General features: G+C 40.9%; 1 protein-coding gene across 2 annotated transcripts in view; it reads right to left on the bottom strand.

Annotated features, from left to right (window-relative positions):
* Positions 1-27,497, bottom strand: part of csmd1a (CUB and Sushi multiple domains 1a) — a 384,251-nt gene that overhangs the window by 42,047 nt on the left and 314,707 nt on the right. For both annotated transcript variants that reach the window (XM_070970309.1, XM_070971096.1), the window contains exons 38-52: positions 27,337-27,433; positions 26,239-26,343; positions 22,127-22,245; positions 21,705-21,774; positions 20,264-20,380; positions 19,386-19,595; positions 17,118-17,306; positions 16,438-16,615; positions 10,270-10,415; positions 9,016-9,096; positions 6,731-6,844; positions 5,103-5,219; positions 4,679-4,750; positions 3,330-3,476; positions 58-246 (exon numbers count right to left, since the gene is read on the bottom strand). In XM_070970309.1, coding sequence (XP_070826410.1) covers positions 58-246; positions 3,330-3,476; positions 4,679-4,750; positions 5,103-5,219; positions 6,731-6,844; positions 9,016-9,096; positions 10,270-10,415; positions 16,438-16,615; positions 17,118-17,306; positions 19,386-19,595; positions 20,264-20,380; positions 21,705-21,774; positions 22,127-22,245; positions 26,239-26,343; positions 27,337-27,433 — 1,951 coding nt within the window. The remainder of the gene's footprint in view (positions 1-57; positions 247-3,329; positions 3,477-4,678; positions 4,751-5,102; positions 5,220-6,730; positions 6,845-9,015; positions 9,097-10,269; positions 10,416-16,437; positions 16,616-17,117; positions 17,307-19,385; positions 19,596-20,263; positions 20,381-21,704; positions 21,775-22,126; positions 22,246-26,238; positions 26,344-27,336; positions 27,434-27,497) is intronic.

Raw genomic sequence — 27,497 nt, forward strand, 5'->3', positions numbered from 1 at the left:
AATGGCAGTCAACTCCAACCACAAATAAAAACACTACACTGAGTTTACACTTTTTACCTTGACAAAAAGGTGGAGGTGTGTCCCACTGGAACAGCCCATTAGGGTGAAGCCTGCAGGTGGCATTGCTTGAGCCCACAAGGCGGTAACCACCGTTACAATAGAACTGAAGTCTGCTACCTGGACGGAGTTTGGTTCGGTTGACGACGCCCCCGTTCACTGGAGGATCATTAATGCTACAGTAGGCAGCTGGAGAGACAGAGAACCAAAGACGCGCAGAGGAAGAAAAATGACATAAAAACGTGTCCCTGTGTTCTCACTTCACAGGAAACTACCAATTACCATCTCCTCGAATTCATTTTCTATGCTGAAAATACTAGCAAGAGAGGCAACAAAGTTAGTTCTGTGGGCTTTTTTGACGAAAAAAAAAAAGGTGAGTCTGGAAACATTATGGCACTGATGCATCCATTAGCAGGCATTTAGGATAAAAAAAAAAAAAATTATGCCCCTCTGGCATTACAGCTCAGTCAACCAAGAACAATTCACAAACCTGTCAACAAGTTACAAACACAAACAGAATACTGGAAGTGCTTATTCAGAAACCTTTACAAGTACTGCCATGTTTTGTCTTCCTGAGTGTAGAAGCATAGCTGGTGGAGTTTGGAGAACCATCGAAACATGCAGCAGAACACGCCACAATGGGCCACTTGGCTCTCCCTTCTCTGTCTGATCTGGTCATTGCTCCTCCTGCTTTTGGCTCTTCTCCCTTTTGGTTTCACACTGGAGGAATGACTTTCCTACTCCAATCAGGACAACGGTCACTTTTATTTTCATCTATAAACCTAATTTTTTTTCCAGAAATGTCTCCTTCTCTTCAATAAGTCACGTGGCCTCTCTTTTGCTCACTATCTGCTCTGAAATCAGTCTGTTCTATCTGCACCACTAATTTTAGATCTTATCATAGCACTCCTGTGTAACGAGAACAGTCTGCAGTGGCAGAAATATTCAGTCAGGGGATGGAGGCCCAGGTCTTCACTTCCTCACTACTGTTTATAATTTTGATAGAGGGATATGACCTCCTCCTCGATAAGATTTTATCTCAGAGCCTTCATATCAGAGGATCAGTTGTTGCTTAATACTAAATTGCACTGGCAATTTTGTTGGGGCTGTCTGGGTAGAAATGACATCCCTTCAAGTCTGCAAAAAACATTGAGATTTGAATGCCTCCATCAAGAAAAATCTCAAATTACCTCTGGGAAAAAAACCCCCCAAAACTGCTGGGCACATCACAATGATACTTAACCGGGTTACAATAGAAAAAAAAGATGCAGTATTTTATTAATCCCAGTGGGAAACAGAAGACAGAGGTGTTGTAGAAAAATTCCCATCAAAAAACACACTGTGATTATTGTAATTGTGCATATGCAGGCAGGACAATCAGGAACATGCTGAAGCTGTGTCTTTTCTGTTATGTGAAATCACGTCTTGTGCAACGTGCTATACAGGAAGACACAGTTTTAGTAGGGCCTTTGCCTGTCAGCTGTAGGATACAGGACAATGCACATATTGGAGCACCTTGCAGCATATTGTTGCGCTTATACAGCAGCCACTTGCTAGATACTTGGATAATATGGTGATGGTTTGGTACAATTACTGGTAATTAAACCGTACTTTTTTTACCATTAAAATGAAACAAAGCATCAGTCCTGTTGCTCTGGCTACTTTCAGGTGTTATAAATAACTGTACATTTGCCAGCCAATCAGTAATAATACTAATACAGAAATGCACCAAAGGTTGTGTTTAAGTTAAATGATCACCAGGACCTGCGATGTGTACCAGTCCTCTGACAGGTGACATCACCTGTCTCTTAAGTTATCCTTAAACCCTACCCTCCCTCCACCAAAGAGCAGATACTCAGCAGCCTGAGTCGGCCTTTTATCTACACAGTGTCTGCTTAGTCGAAACTGCAGTGGCTGGTCCCGCTGGTTTGATTTGATCAGCTTCATCTGAATGCCTCGTCTCGCTCAATTGTCCAATCACCATCACCGCATATCTGGTTCCATTAGTCTTACAAATAGCCAAGTCATTTCCATGGCCTTGATATATTCTGCTGTAAAATGCATACTTGATTATTGAAGTGTCAACTTAATGTCTTTCTCCTCCCTATACTGACTGCTTTCACATATATATTTTTTTACAAGGACCCTGATAGACATAACACATTCCTAATCCCTTAACCTTGAGTGTTACCTTAACCCTAAAACCAAGTCTTAAACCTCAAACAGCCCTGCAAAGAGGACGTCCACGTTAAAAGCAGCTATAGTGCATATACAACACATATTCTACTATATGTTTGATGTGCTTCAATAGAAAGCACGCTGGGGCATTAATCTAAGTACCATAAGTGTATGATGAGTGTATAGTAGATGAAAAATCTCTTCTATAAAAGTCTGTTCTCTGTATAGCTGTCGTTGTGAGGGCAATATAACACCATGGGGAAAAGACAATACTATTACTGCAGGCCATTGTGCTGATATAACCCACAAACTAAAATATATCACTTTTTTCCAGTATAGAGAGCCACGAGGCTGACCTTGTGACTCACACCCCTAAGCCCAAACAGGATCAGTGTCACTGTAAACTGTATTTTCTGTGACAGAGGATGGCGGTCATCTTCGACAAATTCTCCACAAGTTAAAACCCATGATTGAGGAGCGGCTGGAAAACCTCACAACCCAAATCGAACAAAGCTAATTGTCAGAGCACCACAGAGTTGGCAAGAACCCGAGGTGACAATACACTCAGAAATAAATAGTCAGATTAACAAATTGGATTTACTAATTCTCTTTTGCTCTTAATTAGCCTGGCGCATTAGAAAGAATGCTTCTAAGTAGAGGTGTCCTTTATAGGATCATGACTCAGGTACCTACACTCTTTATTCATCAATGCATGCAGTGCTGGTGTTGGGCTCTGCTATTTATTCAAGTAGAGACAAATCACTTCAGCCAAAATTGGCATAGCAAGATGGGGAAAATGTCATGTACTATGTGTTTAGGCCCTGTTTGCCTGAAGCTTCCCTGCCTGCCATGCAAGTAATGCTATTTACATTTAATTTGAAGTGAAACAGGAAAAAAAACTTAGAACAGAGAAAGGATTTAGACTGACCAGTAAGTAAACAAATGTGTATCATATATTGAAGCTTTTAGAAAGAAAAAGAGTTAGCTGGTGTTTGTTCATGCTGATATTCTTCTTCTAATCATAACGATTACAAACCGAGTCAAACAGACAGAGAACAAACAGAATGATAGAAAATGGAAGCTAATGGATGTACCTGAGTATCGTATCTTAAATCCTCTCTTGTTGGTTGCGTGGTCAGTGGACCATCGGAGATACAGCTGGTTTGTTTTAGATGTGAAGTTCAGCTGAGACGAGTGGTTGCCACTTAGGGCAACAAGCAAAGGACTCTGTCCAGAGGACCCTACAGAAACAGACAAAGAAGTCTTCAGAGCTGCCGTGTGCACAGCAGACTGTATGTTTTCAATCCTCATACATTTATTATGCATGCATAAACAGTATGTAACTTAGCTCAGTGAGCTGCATGTGCAGGGGAGGTAGACCATCATAGGGATAAAATTGGACAAATTATTACTTCTTCACATGTGCATATCAGTGAATTCCCACTTCCCAATAATCTTACAGTCTCCCAGACGAATATTAGCCAAACCTGCGATGGAGATGAACAATATGCTCCAGTCAGAATGTGTTTTATTGTTTCCGAGACATGCAGCACATGAGGGTGACAGCATCATTAAGTTGCTGAGCATCCCAAAATTACTTGTTGTACATGTATTCTGACGGAAGCATATTGTTTCACTCTATCTTGGGTTTATAGAGCGAAAAACCTCCACCTGCGCTATTCCTGTTTGGAAAGTCCAGTCTTGCATCTTTGATTTTTTGAAGAATGCGTTTGCAACATTGACTTCTACATAAGAAATTTACCATTTCTTTCAAACTTCTTAAGTCATCTACATAAACATTTACAAACTGAATCAGCTGTAGTGCTGACACCTATTGACATTTCATTCCTTTATATGATGCAAGAAAGCTGTCTGGGATACACGTTAGTAGTAGTAGTATATACACTCATCCCTGCTGGTGGATTCCAATACAAATCACATATTTGAAAAGCTAGTAGGATCTCATTTGTGTTTTGTTGGATTGTTATGATGTTTGCTGTTTTACAAACTAAGCTGAACGGACTTAATGATTTTAAGAAGTTCTGATCCTGGCAACGGCTCTAACAAAACATTTTTAATTGTCACTGTGAATATTCCCAATATAGCTTTCTAAAGTTCTATGAAGTTCTTAATATACAATGTAAATAAAAAACACCTAATGAAAGTTAAATTACACACACACACACACACACACACACACACACACAGTCTGATCTGCACACTTTCATATTTACTGTTACACAACCTACTTGGAACTCCTGGGGGGGAAACACCACAAATGAGAATTAAGTGTTGTGCATCTGATTAACTGTTGTGCTACTTTACATAAACAAACATGAATTAACGCTGTGTCTGAGTGTGTGCGTGCATGCGTGCGTGCGCGTGTGTATGTTTGTGTGTACATGCAAGTGTAGCAAAAATAGAGAGTAAAAGCTTTGCATACCATCAAAAATCTCCAGTTCATCAAACTGTTTCTCGCTGTGAAACATCTCCACATAAATACTGATGGTGTAACCTGGGAAACGAGACACAATCATTTCCAACAACATGCAAAAATCTGACATATATCATATAAAACACACACGCGCACACACACAAACACACACCCTATAACACACACATATACACATGCGCACACACACACACAATTGCAGAGATATGCACAAATCTTTATGCATGTATTTATTCTTAAAGAGCAAATGCACACACATACGTGCACACACATACAGGCACGCACAGCTCTGACACACATAACAATCTATGACACACTGAAGACAGTCTCTGACTATACAACACACAAACACACACAATTATTTTGCTCCCTCACACGTGACCCCACACATACTGGTTTACCCCCCTTGACACACCTGGAATCATATGGAGCAGCCAGGAGCATGTCTGGCTGTTGGGGTAGTTGCTAGGAAACCCGGGGCTTAGTATCACCCCTGATGACGAAGACCGCTCCTCATTGGCTGGACATTGGGCTGTAGGGGTAATGGATAAATGTCAGTAAGATGGATGAAAACACTGAAGACTTTTATTGAGGTTCCTTTTGCACATTTCTAAATTCTCGCAGATCTCTTTTCCGACTTGCTCCCTCTCCACTCACCTCTCCATTCTTGTTCATCTGCCCACTTCCATTGTCTGCATTATCTGTCCATTTTCCGCACAAACGTGCAAAAACATTTTATACAATTTGCTTGCACTGGCAAGTGCTTCAGCAGAATGTATGGAATCTGTCTTTAAAACATGCCCATTTAATGGCCTTGAGCACAAGTGAGACACTGGAAGCCTCTCTGAGTCCTTCTGTGTGATGGTACACACGGGCAGGTAACAGGATTTCACACAAAAGAAGCTGAACTCAAAAGCGTGAGGGGGAACACTTTGCTTGCATGTCTGCTTTTCAGAATGCTGCTTCTTTTTCTCCTGCTTAATAATGGATTGGACACTCTGTTCATCCAACACGATGGCAAAGAGCATCACTTCAACACTCGGCTGTGGCAGGCAAAAAAAAAAAAAAAAATTCTCAAAAGAGATATTCAAATCAGTTGTCTCATTGAGATACCAGGAGCGGCTAGCTGCACTTCCCAGTGCTGATGTTTTAATGTTGCTAACTGAAAACATAAAGTGCCTGCTCTCTGAGGTCTCTTTAGTCTTAAAAGCCATGCGCCCACCATAATGACTGCTGTACTGCTGAATAAACATATTCAATAACTTTGAACTACATAAAGAAATGACAAAGTGGAATGGGCTTCCAGAAGCTTTTGACCATGAAAAGCTGCCAGTGCCAACAGGGTGACATTCTCCTAGACGCATTTGTGATATTTAATTTGTCATAAAAAAGAGGCTTTGGAAACTTTGAGTCACCTTGATACGACATTTTGTATGTTTTCAGGGTTTGAAATGGTATAAATGTATAACGGTAATAACATTAAAAATGACTGCGTAGTCCACACATACACACATATTTGTCCAAACATAGCTTTTTCTACTTGTCGTCCCTACACAAACACACTTTTAGGTCACTGAAAATGGAGCTTTTGCAAAAATCCTTCCAGGACGAAGATATTCAGAATCTCCGTTGACAGTGTAGACAGGGAAACCAGAGTTTTTGGCTTGTGACAACAGAGTGTAGGTGAGCTTGTTCCAGGCTCCCGCCGCCTGTTGGCTCTGTGACGTGGCTGACTGGGACGCTCGACGGAACTGAGCCATCGTTAACAAAATTTGTTTCACCTGTGCTTTTCCTGCGATGACATAATGTCTGCTCTGAAAACGCTCCATTGTACTTCATTCAGTGATTTGCTAACATTTCTCCAAATAATGTGACAACCCACTGGACATGATGCTGAGCTGGATTTTAGTGAGGACATGTTGTGTAACTTTCGTTTCGATTTCGTTTTGATAAAGCATCACCATCAGATCTCCACATATCCATGCACATACAGTGTACTGTATATCATGAGTATGGGTCCGACTGAGTGTTACCTTGCCTTACCTTGACATGTTGGAGTCGGGGCTTCAAAAAGCAAATGCGAATTGAGTTTACACATCAGCTCTGCCTTTCCAACCAGCGTGTATCCAGGCAAACAGCGGTACTTCACAATATCACCTGTCATGGGAAAAAAATAAAACCTCTATGAAGTCATTGCAGATTATATGTTCAACCAGCAGTACCATTACAAGGTAGGTACAAGGTACGTTCTTGCATAGCACGAACACTGTGGATCTATTACAAAACATTTGTCCTAGCATGGGATCCCTTTACAGGTAGTGCATACAGAGGGAACAATTATAGCAACGTTCAACTTAAAGTAATGTTGGGTATTGTATGAATAAGACTTGAAAAATAAACTGTCTTTCAGATGTTTATTTTGTAAGTAGGGAGCTCCATAAGAATTAAGACTTGGTTTTTGTTGCTGCACTTTGACTGGCAAAGTTTGACAGGCTTGCCATCTTAAAAGGGGTGGAGATCTACCACCTGTCAGGGAGACGTAATGCACGCTTCAAACTCTGCTCAGGAGGCATATTATGGCATACAGCTCACAGTATGGTGCATGGAGTTTAAAATTGTTGAACAGAACAAACAAGAATATCCAACCTTTCCTTGAGCTTCTTCAAAGATTGTATAATTGGCTATTAGACTGACCGACAACAAAGCCGGCAATGCCTCTGAGGTACTCTGTTCTGCCAGGTTTCGTGAATGTAAAATTCACAGTACATGCACTCCAATGTTCTGAGGGCTTGTGAGACTTCGATGTATGATTATCCCAAACTAGCTCTGGTCTTCGCCCTGTCCCTGAGAATGACTTCAGTCTTGCTGTGAACGGGTGCAGGCGTGGTGCTCCTGTGCTTAAGTGAAAGTGGTAATAATTTGAAGTTGTCTCACTCTGGATGAGTACTACAGCTCTCTGGGTCAGTGTTGTTATTGTCTGTGTCCTGTTAGGAACATATTATCTAATGCTCATCTCATTTTTACTATCAACCTGAGGGCTCATGAGGCCTTTCATGATGCTGGAATTTAACTAATGCACTCAAAATATTTCTTTACAGGGTCGGGAAAAAAATCTGCTAATCATTGAAAAATCTTTTCTGAATTCATAAAATGTTGACATTTCAAAATGTAAGTTTTCTGCAGAGTAATAATTATGTACTTTGCCAGAAGCATCTAGACTCTGCATACCACTGGCAGGGTAAATTCATCTTGCCCGGGTTTTATGAAATGTCTCCCTTTTTTTCCAAATTACAGCTCCTGATCTAAAAGGTCACCAAACCTAAGAGCACGATGCTTTGAGCAAATCACAACACACAGAGCTGAGGGAAAATGGAGAACTTGACAAGTGATTATTTCTCCCAAAATGGATGTTTTTGAAAAGCTTGGGATCACATATTTGGTGTATATTTCAACATAGTGCATTTGTTGGAAAGAGGCTGGTCCATGTGTTGAGCCTGGCTTAACAACACAATTCACACAAAAGGGAAAGAAAACACGACTGTGTGGTTAAATAAGCAGTTTATGCAGGAGTGCTATTCATTGATCACAAACAGATTTCCAGAAGCCTCGTACTGCTTCACACAGTTGTGAATAAAAAGAAGCTGTTTTTTAAATATATTGGACATTTGTATGTGTTTAGGGATATGTTAGTCAGCTGTTTACCCCTGTTTGTGCTCAACTACTCTAAACACATCCCAAACCTTCCTCTGCACTGGATGCAAAGAGACACAGCTGACATGGAATTTCTCCAAATTTTGGATTCCTAAATTATCATGAAGACCTGAGGAAGTAAAAATTGTAATTTTATTTTGTGAATCCACCTCTCTTTTGCCTCTTCCTGTGTATCACAGACACACTGGGCTCAGCTTCACTAATGAAGAAAATAAAATGAACAGTGACAGACTAACATTAGCCTGCTATATTCAGATAGATGTGGCCCATTAGTGGAGTAATTTACAATCAGTGGAATAATGACCTCCTACAAGCCTGATCAGATAGCTTGTCAGTGCTGTCAGGTGAGTCGTTTTGATCTAAAGATGCACTAAACTAGCAAAGGTTGAAAATATTTCCTAATCTTTAAACATTTACAAAACAATGTCACTGGAAAAATGAGCTAAATTAGCCAAAGTTTTCATGGAGTTTCGGCTGTCTTGGTACCAATAAAACTGCTGTGTCGGTTATTCTATCATGGTGATTGGTTATTATTTTTTGGAGATACTTTCAGCTTCTTTTTTGTCAATCAATGTTTTACTGTATCAAATGTCTTTTTTTCTAATCAGGATAATTACCTATCTGGAAGTCTTCATCTTCATAGATCACCTCTGCATTCTCCACAGCAGGGGGAGGAGGGCATTTCTTCAGACGGTAGGCTGGATAGGAGGGCAAAGAAATGAATAAGGCACCTTTGAGTCAAGTCGAAAAAACACAGTGGTTAAATCAGTGCACATGACCAAAATGAGAAACAAAGGCCTCAGAATGTCCCAACTGTCACGAACTGCAAAGGCTGGCCTCTGTTCACCGACCCTAAATGAGGCCTTCAAATGCTGTGTTGTGCAGCGTGCATGTTCATGGCTTTCACATACTAAATCTATATGGTGATCTTACTGCTCACTGCGAACTGAAATGCAATTATTAGCTAGGACAACCACAATAAGAATAGTTTCAGTATAAACCGAAGAGAACATGAGGAGAAAATCTCACATAAGAGCTTTTCATTGAGACCTCGTGGGCTCAGAGACACACCACATGATTTAACCCATAAGCTAACAACAGTTTTAAACTCTGCAAGAACTTCAGGAGTGAATTGTTTCACTTGAATGACAAACATACGCCACCAATAACAAGCATCATTAATGATTTCATTTTCAAGAGCATTTTTTCTATTTCTCCACTTGCAGATTGAGGGAGAAATCTGGTTTCCTACAGCAGCTTGGTGAAAAAAATGGGAAAAAGCAGTTTTTGGTGAATGGATGATCTGTTTTTTGTTTTTTTTTTCAAATAATTATTCACCCATTCCATAAATAAAAACACATTTGACCTTAAGAAACTGACAATGCAGCATTTAAATCATATCCTAAACTTTTAATTAAAAACACAGTTGCATAGTTTCTACGCGTCCGTCGAAAACAGTTGTTTGAGGCGAGAGAAAATAACACACACACACACACACACACACACACACACACACACACACACACACACACACACACACACACACACACACACACACACACACACTGAGCAACAGGGGGTAGTGCTGTCACTGAGGCTGTATCATAGTGACAAAACAAAGTCTACAGCTCTGAGTGCACTCACTACCAGTGAAAGCGTTATTCTGAAAGACCACGAGAAGGACCCATCAGAGATACAAACGCGTACATCCTTGAAAATAATGGACAGTAGCACAGTAATGAAGATAGCAAAAGAAAAGAGTGAAAGACAAAAAAAAGCCACACTGTAGCATCTCGTGTGTGTGTGTGTGTGTGTGTGTGTGTGTGTGTGTGTGTGTGTGTGTGTGTGTGTGTGTGACTGTGTATCTGTACCATGGAAGTTGAGAATGAAGAACCCTCCAGTTGAAAAGTCAGAGTGAAAGCGGATCAGGACCTTCAGGCTGGTACTGTAGGCCGACTCTAACGCTGTGTTGCCACTGAAGACTCCGAGCTGAGGACTGGACGTATCTGGGCCGTCCCTGAGAGAGAGAGAGAGAGAGAGAGAGAGAGAGAGAGAGAGAGAGAGAGAGAGAGAGAGAGTGGAAGCGGGATACAATACATCTAATCAATTGCAGCAGAGGGATGGAGAGAGAGAAAGCAAGAGTCACATAATATTTGACAGAGATATGACTATGTAGGATACAGAGTTAGCTATTTCTGTAAATTAACTTTTCATGCCCTTAAACTGACAGGTTTAGAGATAAAGATTTATCTGTCACATACTGACTCGTATTTCCAACATGTGCAGTGAAATGGGGGGATGACATACTCTACAGAATGTGCTAAAATGCAAAGGCAATAATAATTGAATAAGTGTACAAAATAAGGATTAGAGACAGAGAATATTACATAATTAATAACAATAATTAATAATATTAATAATTAGTAACATATAATAATTAATTACTAGTAATAATTATGATAATCATTTAGAATCATATATCTTTCTGCAAGGCAAAAATCATAAAAAGTTACATGATTTTGATTCTTTCTTGTGCTGCTATGCTTTATTAGAAAAGAATAAATTCTAGAAGTTTGTGATTTGTTCATTTAGGGATATCAGGGATATACTAAATACTATAATATTTTAATATTGTAATAGACAAGGTTTCAAACAAACTGTTTATTATTATCACAATTACAGATTCTACATAAAGGTGCCTTAAAGTTAAGTGGGATGACTTGGAGTAACATTTCTTTTGCATTTGAAATCTGACAGCTTATTAGCTGCTGAAGAATTAAAAGTGAATTACTGAACAAGGTTCGTAGAGCAACGCTGATGTTAGCCAACTTAGCAACGAAATATCTTGTGTTCTGAACAATGATTTCATGTTGGGGTGAGTAGATGATCAATAACCAGTTCGTAACACAGTCAACATGTTATGTTAAAGGAATAATTAGCAAGTTATACTGTAAAGTACAACAGCAACAACAAGTTACAGTGAATAGAAATGACATGAAACTAATAAATGATGCATGTAACACTGCAGATAGCTCAGGAGAATGTATGGATGCTTTACATCATATTGATTTTATCTCTACAGGTAATCTAGGGTAACTGTATACATCCAATCATCCTGCAGGGTCTCTGTCCAGGTTCAATCTCCATCACTTTGCAATGGGTATTTTCTCCTATATTCTGTGCAGACATTTATAGATTTTTCAATTTTTCACTGATCTGCATGCAAAACCTCACCTAAAAATATGTTTTATTACAAATCTGCAATTATCATCTAAAACTGGCCCTTCAGATTCCTTGTAGTGGAAATCTATAAAAGTGATTAAAAACTTAGATGGCTGCATTCAGGTGTGATTTGATTATTAAAGTCATACCGATTAAACTATATGTCTGCCGTGGCTCTAGAGGGGTCAGGCTAGGGATGAACTTCTTATGAAAAGCAGGTTTTAGATTTGCTTGCGACAATTTGGTCTAATTTCAACAGATTTAATTACAGGGAGGAAGAGGGACCAAAAGCAGCCTTTGATAATAAAATAAAACACATAACTGGTAAGTCTGCATGCTTGTTCATTTTAAACAGTCGAAAAAATATTTCAGTTTTTATTCCTTTGCTTTTTTCACCCATTTCAAACAAGTTCATTGAACAAAGCCCAAGGATTAAAGGCTTAACTTCACTCATTAAATATTGAATGTTGTTGAAAGGTTACATTTTCTAAAGTTCCTAAATGCCCAGTTTTAGGTTTTTAATGAACATGCCATTGGATTAAACAAGGGTTTTAAAATTTTAATTCATGAAGAGTGCCTGGGATCTCTTGGCTCCTCAATAATTCAAGGTCTTCCGAAGGTGTTGGAGCTCATTTGGAGAATCAGAATGTACTATTTGGGTCATTTAAATCAAAACCGAGGATTTTGTGGCTCCATTTCTACTTACAGAAAAACACACAAATCCAAAAAGAATATTTTTCTCAGCCCAAAAACATATACAATTGAACTTATTAAAACATGTATTTGGGAGGCTGTATATATAATTTAAGCTTATTTCTAAGAAGTGCAGAAATTCCCCAACAGCACAGAGAGAACTTAGCTTCGTGACCTTTCCCTCAATAATGTGCTCCCGTGACAGCCATTTAATGAAGTCAATACCTTCAAGACGTAGATGCTGGTTTGAGAATAAAAATGAAGCATAGCGCTAGCTGAAGCAGGCCACAGAGGTCGAGCTCAATTCGTATTCTAGCTTTATTTACCGATGGCTCAGCTGATCTCAAACCAGTCCACATCAGCAGGTGATTCCCCACTTCGCACTCTATTGGTGTATATCACGGGGCGCCCTATTTAAGCTCTCCTAGCCTGATACCCTCGCTGCTTCCTCTGCAAGACATTTAAAACCCAGCTCCACCTTTTATGCTATATCTGACTTGTCATTTCTGTTGTCATTGATGCTTTCTTTGTTCTGCTCCCTGTGGGGTCTTTGCTGCTGCTCTCCCTGCTTATAGCCGTTCCACGTGAGCCACACCACCAAATGCAATTTATGCAGTATTAATAAACACTCTTTAACTAAAGTGGTTCTGACTGAAAAGCTGCTGGTGTGAATCTCAACACCTGCTCAAACAACACGGAGCGAATGAGATATTCTCCCACACACTTTAAGTGAGCCTCTAGAAATGAAGTTTAAAAATAAGTTTGATTCATGAATATTTAGCACTGTCTATCAACTCTGTCTACTACAGGGGAGGGACACGTGTGTGGCTGAGGAATGGGTGTGATTGGGAAGAATACATTAACAGACTGATGGAGGCTGAGAGAACAGTGGATGCCCCACAGAAGCCTCTTAAATGTAAACTGATGTCTTTGTGCTGGAGATGTACAATGACCCTGTGGAAGAGTTAGACGAGACAGCACACTGGTATAACAACAATCCTGTGAAATAAGACTAGATATTAAAATTTGTGATGTATCTTAAATGTTATCTCTTCCTGTTCTGAAAGGCTGCATTATAGATGAGTGCTGTAATTTTCTCAGCTCGTATGACGATGCAGCATTTTCTCGCTGAGTGAAATAAACAATGAATTTCTCAATATACTCTCACAATTTCTCCACTGTTTTTTTTTCTTCCTCAGACACCCAGCCTTGGCATAGATTAAATAATATATAAAAGCGCGGATAGCACCCATAATATTTTCACCATTGTTAAACAATGCTTTAAAAAAACTGTATTTGATTTTGTCAAATGTGAGCGAGTGCACAGCATCATAAACCACTGTGTTGCTCCCATCTTAGATCCACAGCCCACTGTTAGAAATGGTTCAGTGATATTAGGCAATAAGCCAAACACAACTGGTGGTAGACCATAGAGACAGTTTGGCTTCATTCCCTGACATCTGGATGCAGCCTGCCGTCACATAAACCCCAGGGGCATACAGGGCAGAAACCAGCCGACACACATCACTGAGATATAGATTGTACAGGACAGAATAATGCACAAGGCAAAAGACATCCCTTGCAAGTTTGATTGATGAGAAACCAGAGCATGAGGAGGCTGGTGATGGAGGAAATCAGCAAAACCACTGACAGCAACAGTACAATGAATGATCAGAAAAGGCTGGGAAGGGCTGGAGGCGCCTCAGATCGTAAAAACTACCTCACTGTCTTGCCTGAATATGACTGATGATTGCAAGAGTCAGCTCTTACTGATGCCATTGCACAAATTCAATGCTCAGCCACTTTATGTCATCTTACGCTCACTGCTCACCATTTGTAGCATGCATAAAACACTTTTTATATAGACAGTAACTATGTGAAATTTTGGCTGATGGCTTTCCTCTGCAAATTTCATGTTCATTAATAAAAGGCCTTCTTTGGTCCACAAATCCAATGTGACTCATTTTGGGATCCAACTATTAAAGTTAACCATTACAAGTCCCATATTTAATTGAAATTATGCTCCCAATCAATTTCTTATTAGCCTAGCAGCTCACACAGGGCATATCGTGTCTCCTCCCATTCAGTCCAACTGAATTCACATATCCAAACAGTCACATGCCCAAACCCTAAAAAAGCAGTGGCCTCATTCTTAAGCTCTTATGAGTACAATGAGATAATGTCACTTACCCTGTTTTATTAACAGTTCGTCGCTGATGCACATAATTGAAAGTAATCCAAATGCTAACTCTGCCATTAAAAGGTTTCAGAAGGCTGTTTCAGAAGAGCCTGTGTTCATAATCTAAATGTAGGCCATTAATTCGCTGTACACCAATTGTACCTCTTACAATGCTCCAACCATCCTCATGAAAAGCACATTCATTGCTGTGTTGCAAAACAAAAGGACCCAGAGACTCACCAAAAAACACTCACACCACAAGGATATGAGCTAGAATAGAAGATCAGTTAAAGCACAGATGAGCCGTGAACGCTTCACCGTTAAATAGAAAGGTGGCCAGAGACACTGATGCAATGACCTTTGATCTGACTGACAACAACTGGAAGACAATTATGGAAGTTTCCCATGAGCTGACATGAGTACAACTCTCTGGAGTAAAGCAAAAGAAATAGTAAATTGGAGAATGTCTGCAGTTATTAATGTCAGTAAAATCTACAGTATTGAAATGAGTTGTTCTTTTTAACCAAATATAAAGGGTGTACTGATGTGGCTTTCAATACTCTGCTATTTACACAGCTGTAATGCAGACGCAGTAGACCTTTGGCTCACCCACTCTAAATCCATCCAGGGCTCTGGAAGGTAGATGGTATCCTACTGGGTCTGAGAAAAGCACTCCTCTTTTCAGTGTCAGCCGCTCGTCATCCCCAAACATATTCATGTGTTGGAGATATGGCTAGACTGAGTGGCACAACAGTCCATTGTGTATGCACCAATCTCACCTTACAGATGTCTTTTGGTGCCCTACAGTCTATGAATGTGACTTTATAATTTTGTTCCACATGAAATGGACCAAAAACACATGAATCACCAAAATCAATTTGCAACTGCAAAACAGCCCAATGCCGCTCCCCTCCACAGCTGTATCCATGGCTCTGGTGGCTGGCGAGATTGAAAGCGAGCAGTCACTGACTGTGAATGTATTACTTTCCCACTGTGTGCATTTCAACTGCTCCCTCCCTGGAACTTGACTCTTGAGCCAGAAAATGAAGGACTGACCACATCCAAACACCAAATATTTTCTACCCAAACCAAACCAAACCAAACCAAATGATGACCCTTCATTTTCTTCCTCAAAAATTCAGTCCAAAACTATTTTTGACAGAAAACACAGTGCTGACTGACACTATTAAGTGAGAAATTTCTTTTGGACTGACCCAAGCTTGTCAGATCCAGCTGAGTCCCGTTGGATTTGCGAACCTGGTTCCACCACTCCTTTCATTACATTTCCCACTCCCCACTGAATCTCATCATTACTGCCAGAGTTCCTGAGCCCTCTCAGGGTCTGCGTATGGCCATGGTGCTGAGTTAGATTGAATTGGTCAGTGGTCCCATTGTAAATGCATTACTCTAACGCTCCCTATATTACAGTCTTACCTCCACACTGAATCCCATTATTACTGCAGCGGTGTATGTGTAGCGTATGCAGAGCACAGAGTACGTATGCGTGTATGTATTAGGAGCTTTGGAGCTGTGATCCCTGTGTATCAACCATGCCACACACAGATACATATGGCTTTGTGTATGTGCTCAGACAGTGGATACATATTGATATATACCTTTTAAATAAACAATGTAATGAACAGAAATGTCAGGGATAAGGTTATGACCAATAAAGTATATCCCAAAATGTCTGTGTGAGTGAATGTGGGTGTGTGTGAAAGAGACAGAAGGAGATTAACTAAAAAATAGAGGTAAAAGTTGATACAACTTCACCATCTTATTAGAGTGCAGCGAGGAGACAGGCTATAAGTGCATTCAAAACTTACCTGTCAGTGATGCAATCAGTCCCAGGATAAAGGGCAACATTGAATAGGAACTTATGCATTTGTGTGTGTATGAGAGCGTGTGTGTGCACGTACGTTCAAGTCTGTGCACCCAGACTCACCAGACAGCGATGTAATCAGTGACAGGCTCTGTCTGCAATAAGGTAAAGTTGATATAAACTCCGTGTCCGTGGGGAACAGTGATGAGCCAGCTACAGTCTTGGGAGTTGGGGTATTCATTGGGGTACTGAGGTGAATAGATGGTCCCATTTTCAGCCGTGACATTATAGCCACAAGGAGCTGTAAAAAGCAGAGTTATAAGATTATCTTTTGGCAAATTTGTCATTTTCTTATAATATGCCGGACCGGCAAGGATCAGAGGAAGAAGTGCTGAACTGCAGACAGCGAGGGATAAAATTATCATCATTATTTGCAGTAGTACAAGTAGAAGCAGCAGTCGTAGCAGCGGTAGTAATAAGATCAATGATGGTGCTCCTGATGTATGGAGTAAATGAAAGTAAGTGACACAGGAGTATTTACTTTCTACTTAACTGCTCTCACCACTGCCTTGTGATACCAATGAAACACGGGATTAAATTTACAGAAATTCAATTAGGAAACAACATTTTATAAATGTCTAGATTTTAAATTACAATTGGTACGTGAGGGATGGAGACTTTCTGGGTAAAAGTGATAACAAAACATGTGTAACAACTCAACAATGCCAACACAGAAAGGGGCTGTTATGAGTGGACATTTTTACAACATCAATCCACAGAAGTTGAAATTAAATTGTTCTTACCTTCACAGCGTGGAAACGGGTGGTTCCACTTGCGGTTGGTCCCGTGCAGGCATGTTAGCACCGGGTGTCCGATCAAAACGTAACCAGGGTAGCACTGAAAAGTTATTGACTGGCCAGCGCTGTAGTCACTGTTGATGATGTCACCGTTGGGGAAGGGAAAAGGGTCCTGGCAGTTCTGAAGTTGATAGGCTAAAGAGAGATGAAGAAAAATGACCACCAGTGTGGAAACACTCAGATTTACCTGTTTTTAGATTTCAAGAAAATGAAACTGATGCTCTTACTCAAAGATTGATAAATACAATGCAGCTGTACATTTGACCCTCTGTGTTCTGCCATGTAGTCGTTCACAGTACCCTTTTATGTCTGCCTCCCAAATCCCAAAATGTGACTATAAATGGCAACTGTGATTCATTGTATTGAAACCATATTACAGCTAATGGACTGGAAGGGGTATAAAAAAAATCTGTGACCCACAGAGGCTACCAGTTGTAAGCGCAACAGTGATTGCAACATAGATCTTATGTCCTACTCAGTCATCTGGAACATTTATGCATCGCACACCAGCGCTAGCTTGATGAAGTATCACCATCAAACGTCTATTTAGGGCACATTTCACTCTGCGTGAGTGTCATGGCAAGCCAAACCTCCTCATTAGACATGCCATTGACAGACCACAGAGGCGAGTGACTCTAGAAAACAAGTTTGCTAAAAACGTTGAGAGTGAAAGACAGCACTCAGTACCAGGTCAAAGCAAACAGGGTCTGCAGCACTAGACGGCAGCTGAGGAGCAGATTGGGCAACTTGGTCTCAGAGACAGTCTGTGCTGGTTGTAGCAGGACCTAAAATGTAGGAGGGAACTGCATCCAACACAATCCAGACACATGATGTGCACAGGAACACTGTGTTGCAGACAAGTATGGGCTAGACAGTCCCAAGTCCAGATGGGAGATGCCACAAAGGAAGCTTAAGAACGTCAGAACTCAGACCCTGTGGGACTTTTAGATCCCGACAGGTAAACAAATATTGACAAAACTAACTGGACATTGTGGAAATGAAGAAGGAACAGAAAAACAAGTGGTGACAGATGTGGAAGTCCCATGTGAAAGCAGCATCAAGGGGAAGGAACATAAGAGGATACAGAAATACCACGGGCTGAAAGAGGAACTAGAGAAAATGTGGAAAATGTGGTAGTGGTAGCACTTGCAGCTGTGAGACTACAACCAAGAAGGAGCCTTAAGCTTTCAATTCATTTGGATCGAAGCGTTATTGTGTGGGTACTTTTCTGTTGCATTGACACTGATTTTGTTGCCACCCAGCACTTATCCCACTGAGGCTTTGTGAATGTGCACACTTCATCTCCTTGGCCTTGAATACAGAGCATGAGGTGGTATCATTGTGTGGGTCAGGGGTGAAAGCATGCACCCCTGTGACAGCACTACCAGCTGGATTCATTCAACACAACTGAGGGTAGCAACATGAATCTCTGTGTGTATTGCATCCTCCCACTGAATATCTGCTGTCACTTGAAAAATGGCATCTGGTGCCACTTCATGTGAGGAAACAATGTCCAGAAGATCCACATTCCAACAGTGGGAGTTAGCAGTGAAAAGGACTGCAGTGTTAGGGGACTTGGCCATTGCAAATCAGGGGAAAATGATTATATGCATGTGAATGTGGGTTTGCTTATGTGTAAGTTGGTGAGCCTTGTTCTAGTTCTGTTGGCATATAGGCCCACAGTGCATCTCTTGTGTCTTTGAAGTGAAGCACTTAGGGCTACAAGTAAAGCCTGCTGGACAAGATGCCAGTCTCTCACAGGGGCTTACCAACAATCCATCGCTTTTAACGATGAGAGGAAAGCCATAAGGTTTTTTAAGTCTTTAGCATGACTCATCCACGGATCAAAGCTCAAAACCTCATAGCAATATGTTTTTTCAACCTGTCCTTCATTTCTTAGAGTTGGGAAGGCTTTGTAATTTGGCATCTAGGTTTGGATGTTAATTTACACAGAACATTTGAAGAGACCTTTTTTTCTAAATTACTGAAGCAACTTTCTTGTGTTGCCTACCCCAAATCTGGAAAAATTTAAAAGTAGGGGGAGTTTGAATATAGGTATGTCCCCTCAGTGTCCTTTCAGATTTCAACTGGAAGAGCCTGCAGTAACACCTCAGGGTTTGTGGCCCTTTCAGTCTGCAGTCACAGAACAGTGTGCAGTCATAGAAAAACAAGTCTTAACTGGCCTAAAATCACAGGTGACACTGATAGTCTCACCTTGATAGTTCAGTTTGAAGCCCGGCCTGTTCTCTGAGTGGTCACTGTAGAAGTGGATGATTGTCAGGTGGGTCGTGCTCAGCAAAGTTGGTGGGATCTGCGAGCCAGTAAACTGTCCAATAAGAGCAGAGCTGTGCTGTGGTCCAGCCCTGACCTCCAGGAAGTCATGGTTGTCTTCAGAAGAGAAGTTCTGGAACTGAATATGGGCTCCTAGAATACAAACACAGAAAATAATCAGAATCAGCTTTATTGGGAAAGTATATGTACACATACAAGGAATGTGTCTCTAAATTTCATGGATCTGAGAATTAGTGAGATTTTACATTTTTTCAGAGTGTGTATACAACATAGAGACATGTCATATGCAGAGAGACCAAATTCACTAAGTTTATTTTACTCTACATTTTCATTTCCCTTTCATATCTATTTTTATTATCATAGCTTCATCTGGAACTGGCATATTATTATTTTTATATTTTGATAGCTTGCACCAAAGATAGAAGCAGTGAAGCAAGTTTTGTGGTCTGAGACCGTGTTAACAAAGCTGGCTTGAATCTAGTTTATACAATTATACAATTATAATTTCTAATATCATATCAAGTAAGAACTAGCTATCATTATACACAGGGATTTGTACGCCGACCACACAAAAAGATAAAAACTGTGTCCTATTCAAACCATCAGTTACTGTCGTCATTAAAGAGCACACACCATGTGTCAGCCTCCAATTAAACATGTGGTGAAGCCTTCAATTAACCATGTGTTACCGCTGCAGATTCAGTGCTAAAGAACAAGGTCTGTGTTTCCCAACTTACCAACAGATGTACTGAAAGTGACAGAATCTTTTTAGGAATGCTATTCCATCCCATAATACTTACCATATCCAGTTGGCAGGCTGATTTGCCAGGTGCAGTCCAGGTTGCCTGGGTAGTTGCCGGGGAAACCTGGACTAAGGATGACACCACTCATCTCAGACAACACCCCGCCGCAACGAGCTGACAACACAGGCACAGAAAACACATTGTTAAAAGAGGAAACACATGAGCAGCGTACGGTGGAGATCATCTTTACCCTGTTTGCTTCAACAGAAAGAAGGTTGCACCACAGTAAAAAAACAAAAGTGCTCTAAAATACAGCCTCAGGCAGCAACAACTGGGCTTGAACTGGCGGGAGATTTGTAGTTTTTATATTTACACTCAGTGGCCACTTTATTAGGCACACCTGTACAATCTATTGCAATTCAATACAATAGCTTTGCCATAAACTCCAGAGCGCTCCAAAAACACCTGTTTGGAACATTCCACTGGTAAACACGTTCACTGGTAACAGGCGATAGGGTCGATAGTGTTTTCATTTACCTCCACACAGCGTCCCAGCTTTTTTGGAATCAAGGTTGTCAACAAAATACATTTCACAGCCAGGCCATTAGGTTCACATATGTATTGTTAATTAAATATGAAATGAGTACATCTATGAAACCTGTTTCAGCTGGGCTTGGACTATGTGTGCTGAATTTCTGTAAATCCTATATAACCAATGGGGTGACAGACATACATTTCAATTCTTATGGCACATTTTCATGACGCCTTCCTCTATTGACACATGTTATTTCAGATTTTTCTGACTGAAATTAGAAATGCTGGATTTGACACATACTGAAAGGAGCTGTGGCAGGGCTGAGTTTAGTTAGTCCTGACATGTCAAGGTTGACTTTAACTGGAACTGGCTTCCCAGACCAGCTACAAGTTTTCGCCTAGGACTGAATTTTTCATGCCCAAACACAAACATCAATGTAATCAAGGTTCCTTTCCACTATTGCAATAGTTAGGAAGACTTGGCTCACAGCACAAAGTACAAAATTCTGTTTGTGCCCAGCAGGTATATTGATCCTGCAGAGCACTGACCCTGTGCCAGTCAAGAAGTTACTTTCTTCCACAAATCTGACAACTACATGTTCTCATTTTGCGATTACTATCTTTACTTATTTGATGCCCAATTAATATTCCTGTAGCAAGTCACTGTGTGTAGATGCAGTCTCGTTTTAAAAAAATATTCCACTGCCAGATTACAAAGTGACATGTAATCAATGACTTACATAAACAGATGCTTTTATGCATTCCACTGTGTGTTATGCTGTGTAGGCCTAGTTGAATGTGAACCTCACACCTGCAGAACATTTTTTCTCCCCTTTGGATCAATCATACGTAGATCACTGTGTTTCTGTTTGTGTGTGTGTGTGTGTGTGTGTGTGTGTGTGTGTGCGTGCGTGCGTGTGTGTGCGTGCGTGCGTGCGTGCGTGTGTGTGTGTGTGTATTTTACCTATGCAAAGAGGAGGTGGGTAGTTCCATCGACGCACAGTCCCAGGCATGCAGGAAATGTGTGAGTGGCCCTGAAAGTGATAATACAGTAGGATCGATTCAAGAAAATGACACTCTAAGCAATGATGGCACAGTTTCATCAATTAAGTTCCTCTACTCTTTAAATGAAACAGTAAAAACAAAAATCTAGAAAACTGTGCAATCTCAATACAATATTTTTGGTGTGTATTTCATTAAAGTAAACATGTGGGATTCAGTAGCCAGTGTGGAAACTTACTTTTACTGCATGCATGCTAATTGTCACACACGGCAGTTTATCCATCCACATTACGTGAGAACCAGTAGTGCAATCAATATCTAAAGCTATGTTTTTATCAACCAATCGTTTGTTTACTGGTCAGTTTGTATGGCTGTGTTCATTACCTGTAATGTGTACCCGAGTTCACAGCTGAATGCTACCACCTCATTGACCATATATCTGTCCCCTGTTTTAATGCCATTGGCAGGGATCATTGGCTCTGGACAGGTGGTAAGACCAACAGCTTTAAAAAAAAACAAAAAAAGAGGGGGAAAAGAACAGAAACACAATGAACTATGTCATTAAAATTATTTATTTTATCCATGTAAGCATTCCTTAGCCTCTGACTGAAGGCATTTCCTCAGAGCACACACAAAATACAAGAAATGTGGCACGATTATCACTTCTTTAAGTTTTAGATGGCTAAACATTCATCGCTTCCTTTACCTTTTTTCTCAAACTTATGATGGCCAACTAAAATAATTTTATTCTGTACTAAAATGACAGTAGATTCAATTCACAGTGAAACAATCCTGACAGATAAATAGCACAAGTAAGAGGAAAAAAGTTATTTCTGATTCTGGGGTGCGCAGTCCCTTTAAAGTCTTTCAACACATAGGAGGAAATTACAATATTTAAATTCACTTGACGAAGACCTAATATGGCAGATTAATTTAGAAATGCTCTTAATGTTTGTTTTAACATCCAAGAGTCTATTTCTGAATTGACAGCAAGTACAATAAAAAAGCTTGTACGTCGTTGGCGATGACGGCAGCCTCTGAAATGTGCTTTAAATATGTGAAGGAGACATAATGACTTTGGTTGTGTATTCCCAACACAATAAAGGTTAAACACATCCGTAATAAGTTTGACAGCAGCCAGCCCTTTATCAAACAGCATCAGTAGGGGTGTATCTGTGCCTTCGTGTGTGTGCATATGTGTGTGTGTGTGTGTGTGTGTGTGTGAGTATTTGGGTCTGCTTGTGTGTTTCAATTGGAAACTTCCGCAGGAGACTGCCCTAGAGCAGTTACCATGGCAACACAGGGGTGGAAGAGGGATAGAGAGTAAAAGAAGGGGAGAGAGAGGAGTGAATGTTTGTGTGTGTGTGTGTGTGTGTGTGTGTGTGTGTGTGTGTGTGTGTGTGTGTGCGCGTGCGTGCGTGTGCGTGTCTGGTCTTGCTGGTTCATTATCTACTTTCCTACCAGCAAAAGGATGTGATCCCACCGAGCTCACAAACACACACACACGCATGCACACACATATGAAGGTGGCCAAGCCCCAGTGTCTGCCATTTTTGAGTGTGTTTGTGCCTGACTTCTACATCAGTGTTTGCTTGCAGAGAGGGATGGAGCGTAAGTGAAATAGCTGCATGAGACTGTAACTCTCAGATACACACATGCATGCACACACAGCGTATAGGCAGAGCATCAGCAGGCTGTCAGGACAACTGATCAATGAAACTATTCCATTTGGCTGACCATCTCTCTCTCTCTCTCTCTCTCTCTCTCTCTCTCTCTCTCTCTCTCTCTCTCTCTCTCTCTCTCTGTGCTAGCAAACTGCTCCCTCTTTTCCCTGGTTATGACAGAGCAGCGATGCTCTCTAAAATGCTGACAGCACCACAAACCACCCCACTAGGGCCACTAGACTACAACTAGACAGTGTCAGCATTTAAGTCTAACTGACTGCATTTACTATACTTCTGTTTTAGTTTACTTGAGGAAAGAAAAGCAAGAGAGATGTCTCGCTCTGCCCTTTCAAGGAAAGTCCCTTCGGTCAGCTTAAAATGATGAGAACATCATCACCATTCACGTGTCCCTAGCAGATGATTTTGACCACATCACTGCAAACCGACAAGGAGAACTCCGAGCAGCACAAGCACAGTTTCACTGTGGCTTGTTTTCCCTGTTTCTACTGGAAACACAGTGGAACACAGAAGACAGCACAGTGAGAAATCAGTGCGCAACACAGACCAGCAGTTCCAGATAATCCCACTATTCCAGGAAAAAATGTATCGTAAGACGTTTTTGGGTAGTACTAAACGCGTTTACAAGCGGGATCAGAATAAACAATCATCTGAGGGCAAATAATCATTTTGGTGTTTGTGTTCTTATCACCAGTAGTTTGAAAGGTCTTCACAACGGAAAAAGTTAAAAGCAACCTACTTTGTATTAAGACCTCCTGTAAAGAACCTCTGAGGCATACTTGGAGCAAATTCGGCTACAGATTAAAGTGTTGGCACTCATTTTGAGATAAGCAAGAGTGACCATCTGAGTCCTGCAATAGCTCTCGTGGTGGTGTAATGGATGATATAGTTTTTGAAGGTGATCTTGGACAAACTTCAATGCTCAGCATGCTGGACTCAGACTTGGTTCCTGTGATAACAGCAAATAGCCTGCATGCTGCTGATTAACATTATGAAACTGCATGTATTGTATTGGTTCTGCCACAAGATAGCAAACACTGAATCATAGAAAAAGGCAGCTACACCAGCAGGACGTGATTATTCTTTATAATATAGACAAAAGAAAAGAGACTCTTCATCTCTCTGCCTTTCCCTGTCCTGACATAATCTATATCTCCCTTTTGGGCTGCCCTTCTTTCCACCTCTCTCCTGTCCTGTACTGCTTTACAGCTTGTTCTGTCAGAGTGAAAAGGTGAAAAGGCAGAGGTCACCATCATCAAGGCTGAGCTACACAAACACAAGGGCTAGCAAAAAAAAACCACAGAGAGAAATCCAATCTGATGCAGGATGCAGACCTGACCGAGCAGACCCAAACAGCGAGAGATAGAGGACACCATGATGCACCACAAATCAAGAACCAGCCGTGGTCAAAAAATGTAGCAAAACATGTCATTTGTTTGGCTTTCCTGCATTTCACAGCCCTATTTTTGTCCTGTTATGATTATGAATCACCGTATGATCAGAGCTGATATCAAGTATGCTCGGATCCACTCAGCTACAACATACAGTCACACACCAAAGACACAACCTGATTAGACTGGATGTAACTTGGGCCCAGCCTGACTCAAGCTGGTTATGAAGAACTGAGAGCGCCCATGAGGACCTCTAATCAAAACCTACCAGCACAGTTCAACCCAAAATCCTCCTCCCATGGAAGCTAGGAGACATCGTGAGGAAGAAAAGCCGAAATTCCCCAAAAGAGTACCAACGGCACTGCTCCCAACTCAATAATATATGTGTTGCAGGTTGGGCAAAATAAATGCTAAAACATAAGAATAGAAGAGTGGCTTGACCCATACTGAGTACAAATTTTATCTGTGGATTATTCAGAATACTGTACAGGAGGGGACCCATTTCAAATATAAGTGTCAAGTGTAGATCAGGCACATCTGGTAATAAAAGCTGCAATAAAATCATCACAGTGACCAAAGGCAGAAATACCATGAAACAAAAACATAGAAACAGACACAATGAACTGCCCACAAATGAGACAATTCTTCAGGGTTTTCATTCCTTATGATGGCATGCCGACACATGCAGCCAACAAAAAGACCACACGAGCCATTGAGCCACAAATATTTGTACTCACCTACACATACACGGACACACACACACAAATGCACGAGCAATCACACACTACTACACTTGCACACACTCACAAAAGGGGACATGTTCATTGATGTGGAAGTGATTCTAAGCTAAAACAACTACAAAGGACTGAAAAACACAACCATGCCCTGACAGGTGTGCATGTGTTTAAGTGCATGATGTTAATATCCGTGTCTATACCTTTGTCTGTCTACATATTTGTGTGTGTGTGTGTGTGTGCGCCTTTTTGGGCTTACTATGTGCCTGTATGACACAAGCAAAAGCACTTGTGCATGTGTATGTATGTGGCTGAGACTATGTGTTTCTGTTTATGCCCTTCCAGGTGTGTGTTCTGTGTGTGTGCTCAAATGTGGGTCTCAGCATGTGTGTATACTTTCAGGCAGTACCAGTTCAGGTCACTGACTCTTGTTATTTGATGTTGAAGTTTTGGCTGCAATGATGTGTGAGAGCGTGTGTGTGCTGAAGTGTATGTGTGTGTCCGTGGGTTTGTATGCATTTGTGGTTTCTGGTGAGAAGGCACCCAATATTTATTCATTCATTTGTTCTTTTATCTATCTATCTATCTATCTATCTATCTATCTATCTATCTATCTATCTATCTATCTATCTATCTATCTATCTATCTATCTATCTATCTATCTATCTATGTTAAAAGCTTGAACTCACTCTTGTATTCTAGGTGAAAACCTGCTGCCACCACACTGATGTCACTCTGAAAGTGCAGAAGGAGCTGATTGGACGTTGAGTTTAGGAGGGCGGGAGCAGTGGTTCCTGTAAAAGATGGACATAAACATACGGCACGATGAGTGGATGAGTTTTGCAGGTAAATGTTTACCAAATGATAAAAATACCAATGAACTTATCTAAAAAAAATGGCATGAGTGTTTATGCAGCACAACACAGGGCAAACAGGAAGAAATTTAATGTTTTTTCAGCAAGACTTTGACCATAAGTCTTGTTTAAATCCTGAGACCATGTGGGAAATTATGTGTAGAGAGGGTGAACGACCCCTCGCCCTCCATGGACAGCTAGCATTTTAGTGTCCTTATGTGAAGCAATCCTTATCTGCCCCAGTGAAGCTGCTCCGGGCCGACACCAGATCACTGTGGTTACAGTGGGCAGCTCCCCGGTGTGCCTTCTTGAGAAGGGCACAGTCATTTGTGTGTGTGTGTGTGTGTGTGTGTGTGTGTGCGTGTGCATATCGCCCTGTGGGCGGCATGTTTTATGTGTGATAGGTGTATGACAGGTATGTGCTTGGGGCAGGTCACAAGGGAAACTCCGCTGGGAAATTGTAAAAGGTTAGATCACTCTTTATCCCACCCTGTCTTCTTTCTCTCCCTCTTTCCTCCATCCTTCCCTCAACCTTGTGGTGAAACTCTTCCCCTCCCTCCCTTCCTCCTGACTTCTCTCCCTTTCACTGACTGCCTGGAAATCGGAAGAATTCTCCGTCTTAAAAACGTTTATTATTTATTTAAGATATACATCATGTTTTCTGGTATTACAACTCATCCATCATAGATCTCCAGTGTGTGTCATATTTGTGTGTTTCTATAGTTTAAGACCTGTCATATCCAATTCATCATAGATCTTGTGCGTGTGTGGGTTTGTGTCTGTCAATCCATGCGCATGTGCATGTGTGTGTGTATATCTATAGTTTAGGAGCTGTCATATCTCATCCATCATAGATCTCTTGAGTGTTCGTGTCCATGGGTGTCTGTGCACAAGTTTGTGTGTGTGTGTGTGTGTGTGAACATATTGTCATACCAGAAAATGACCCTAATTTAGGAGCTGTCATGTCTCCTCCATCGTAGATCTCCAGAGAGTCCCAGTTGTGCTCAGTGGCAAATGTCATTACTTGGATCTAAAATGCAAACAATGAAAATAAACGAACACAATGGAATCCGAGTTGATGTGCATCTTCCATA

Source organism: Chaetodon trifascialis, chromosome 1 (genome assembly GCF_039877785.1).
Source record: "Chaetodon trifascialis isolate fChaTrf1 chromosome 1, fChaTrf1.hap1, whole genome shotgun sequence".
Lineage (NCBI taxonomy): Eukaryota > Metazoa > Chordata > Actinopteri > Chaetodontiformes > Chaetodontidae > Chaetodon > Chaetodon trifascialis.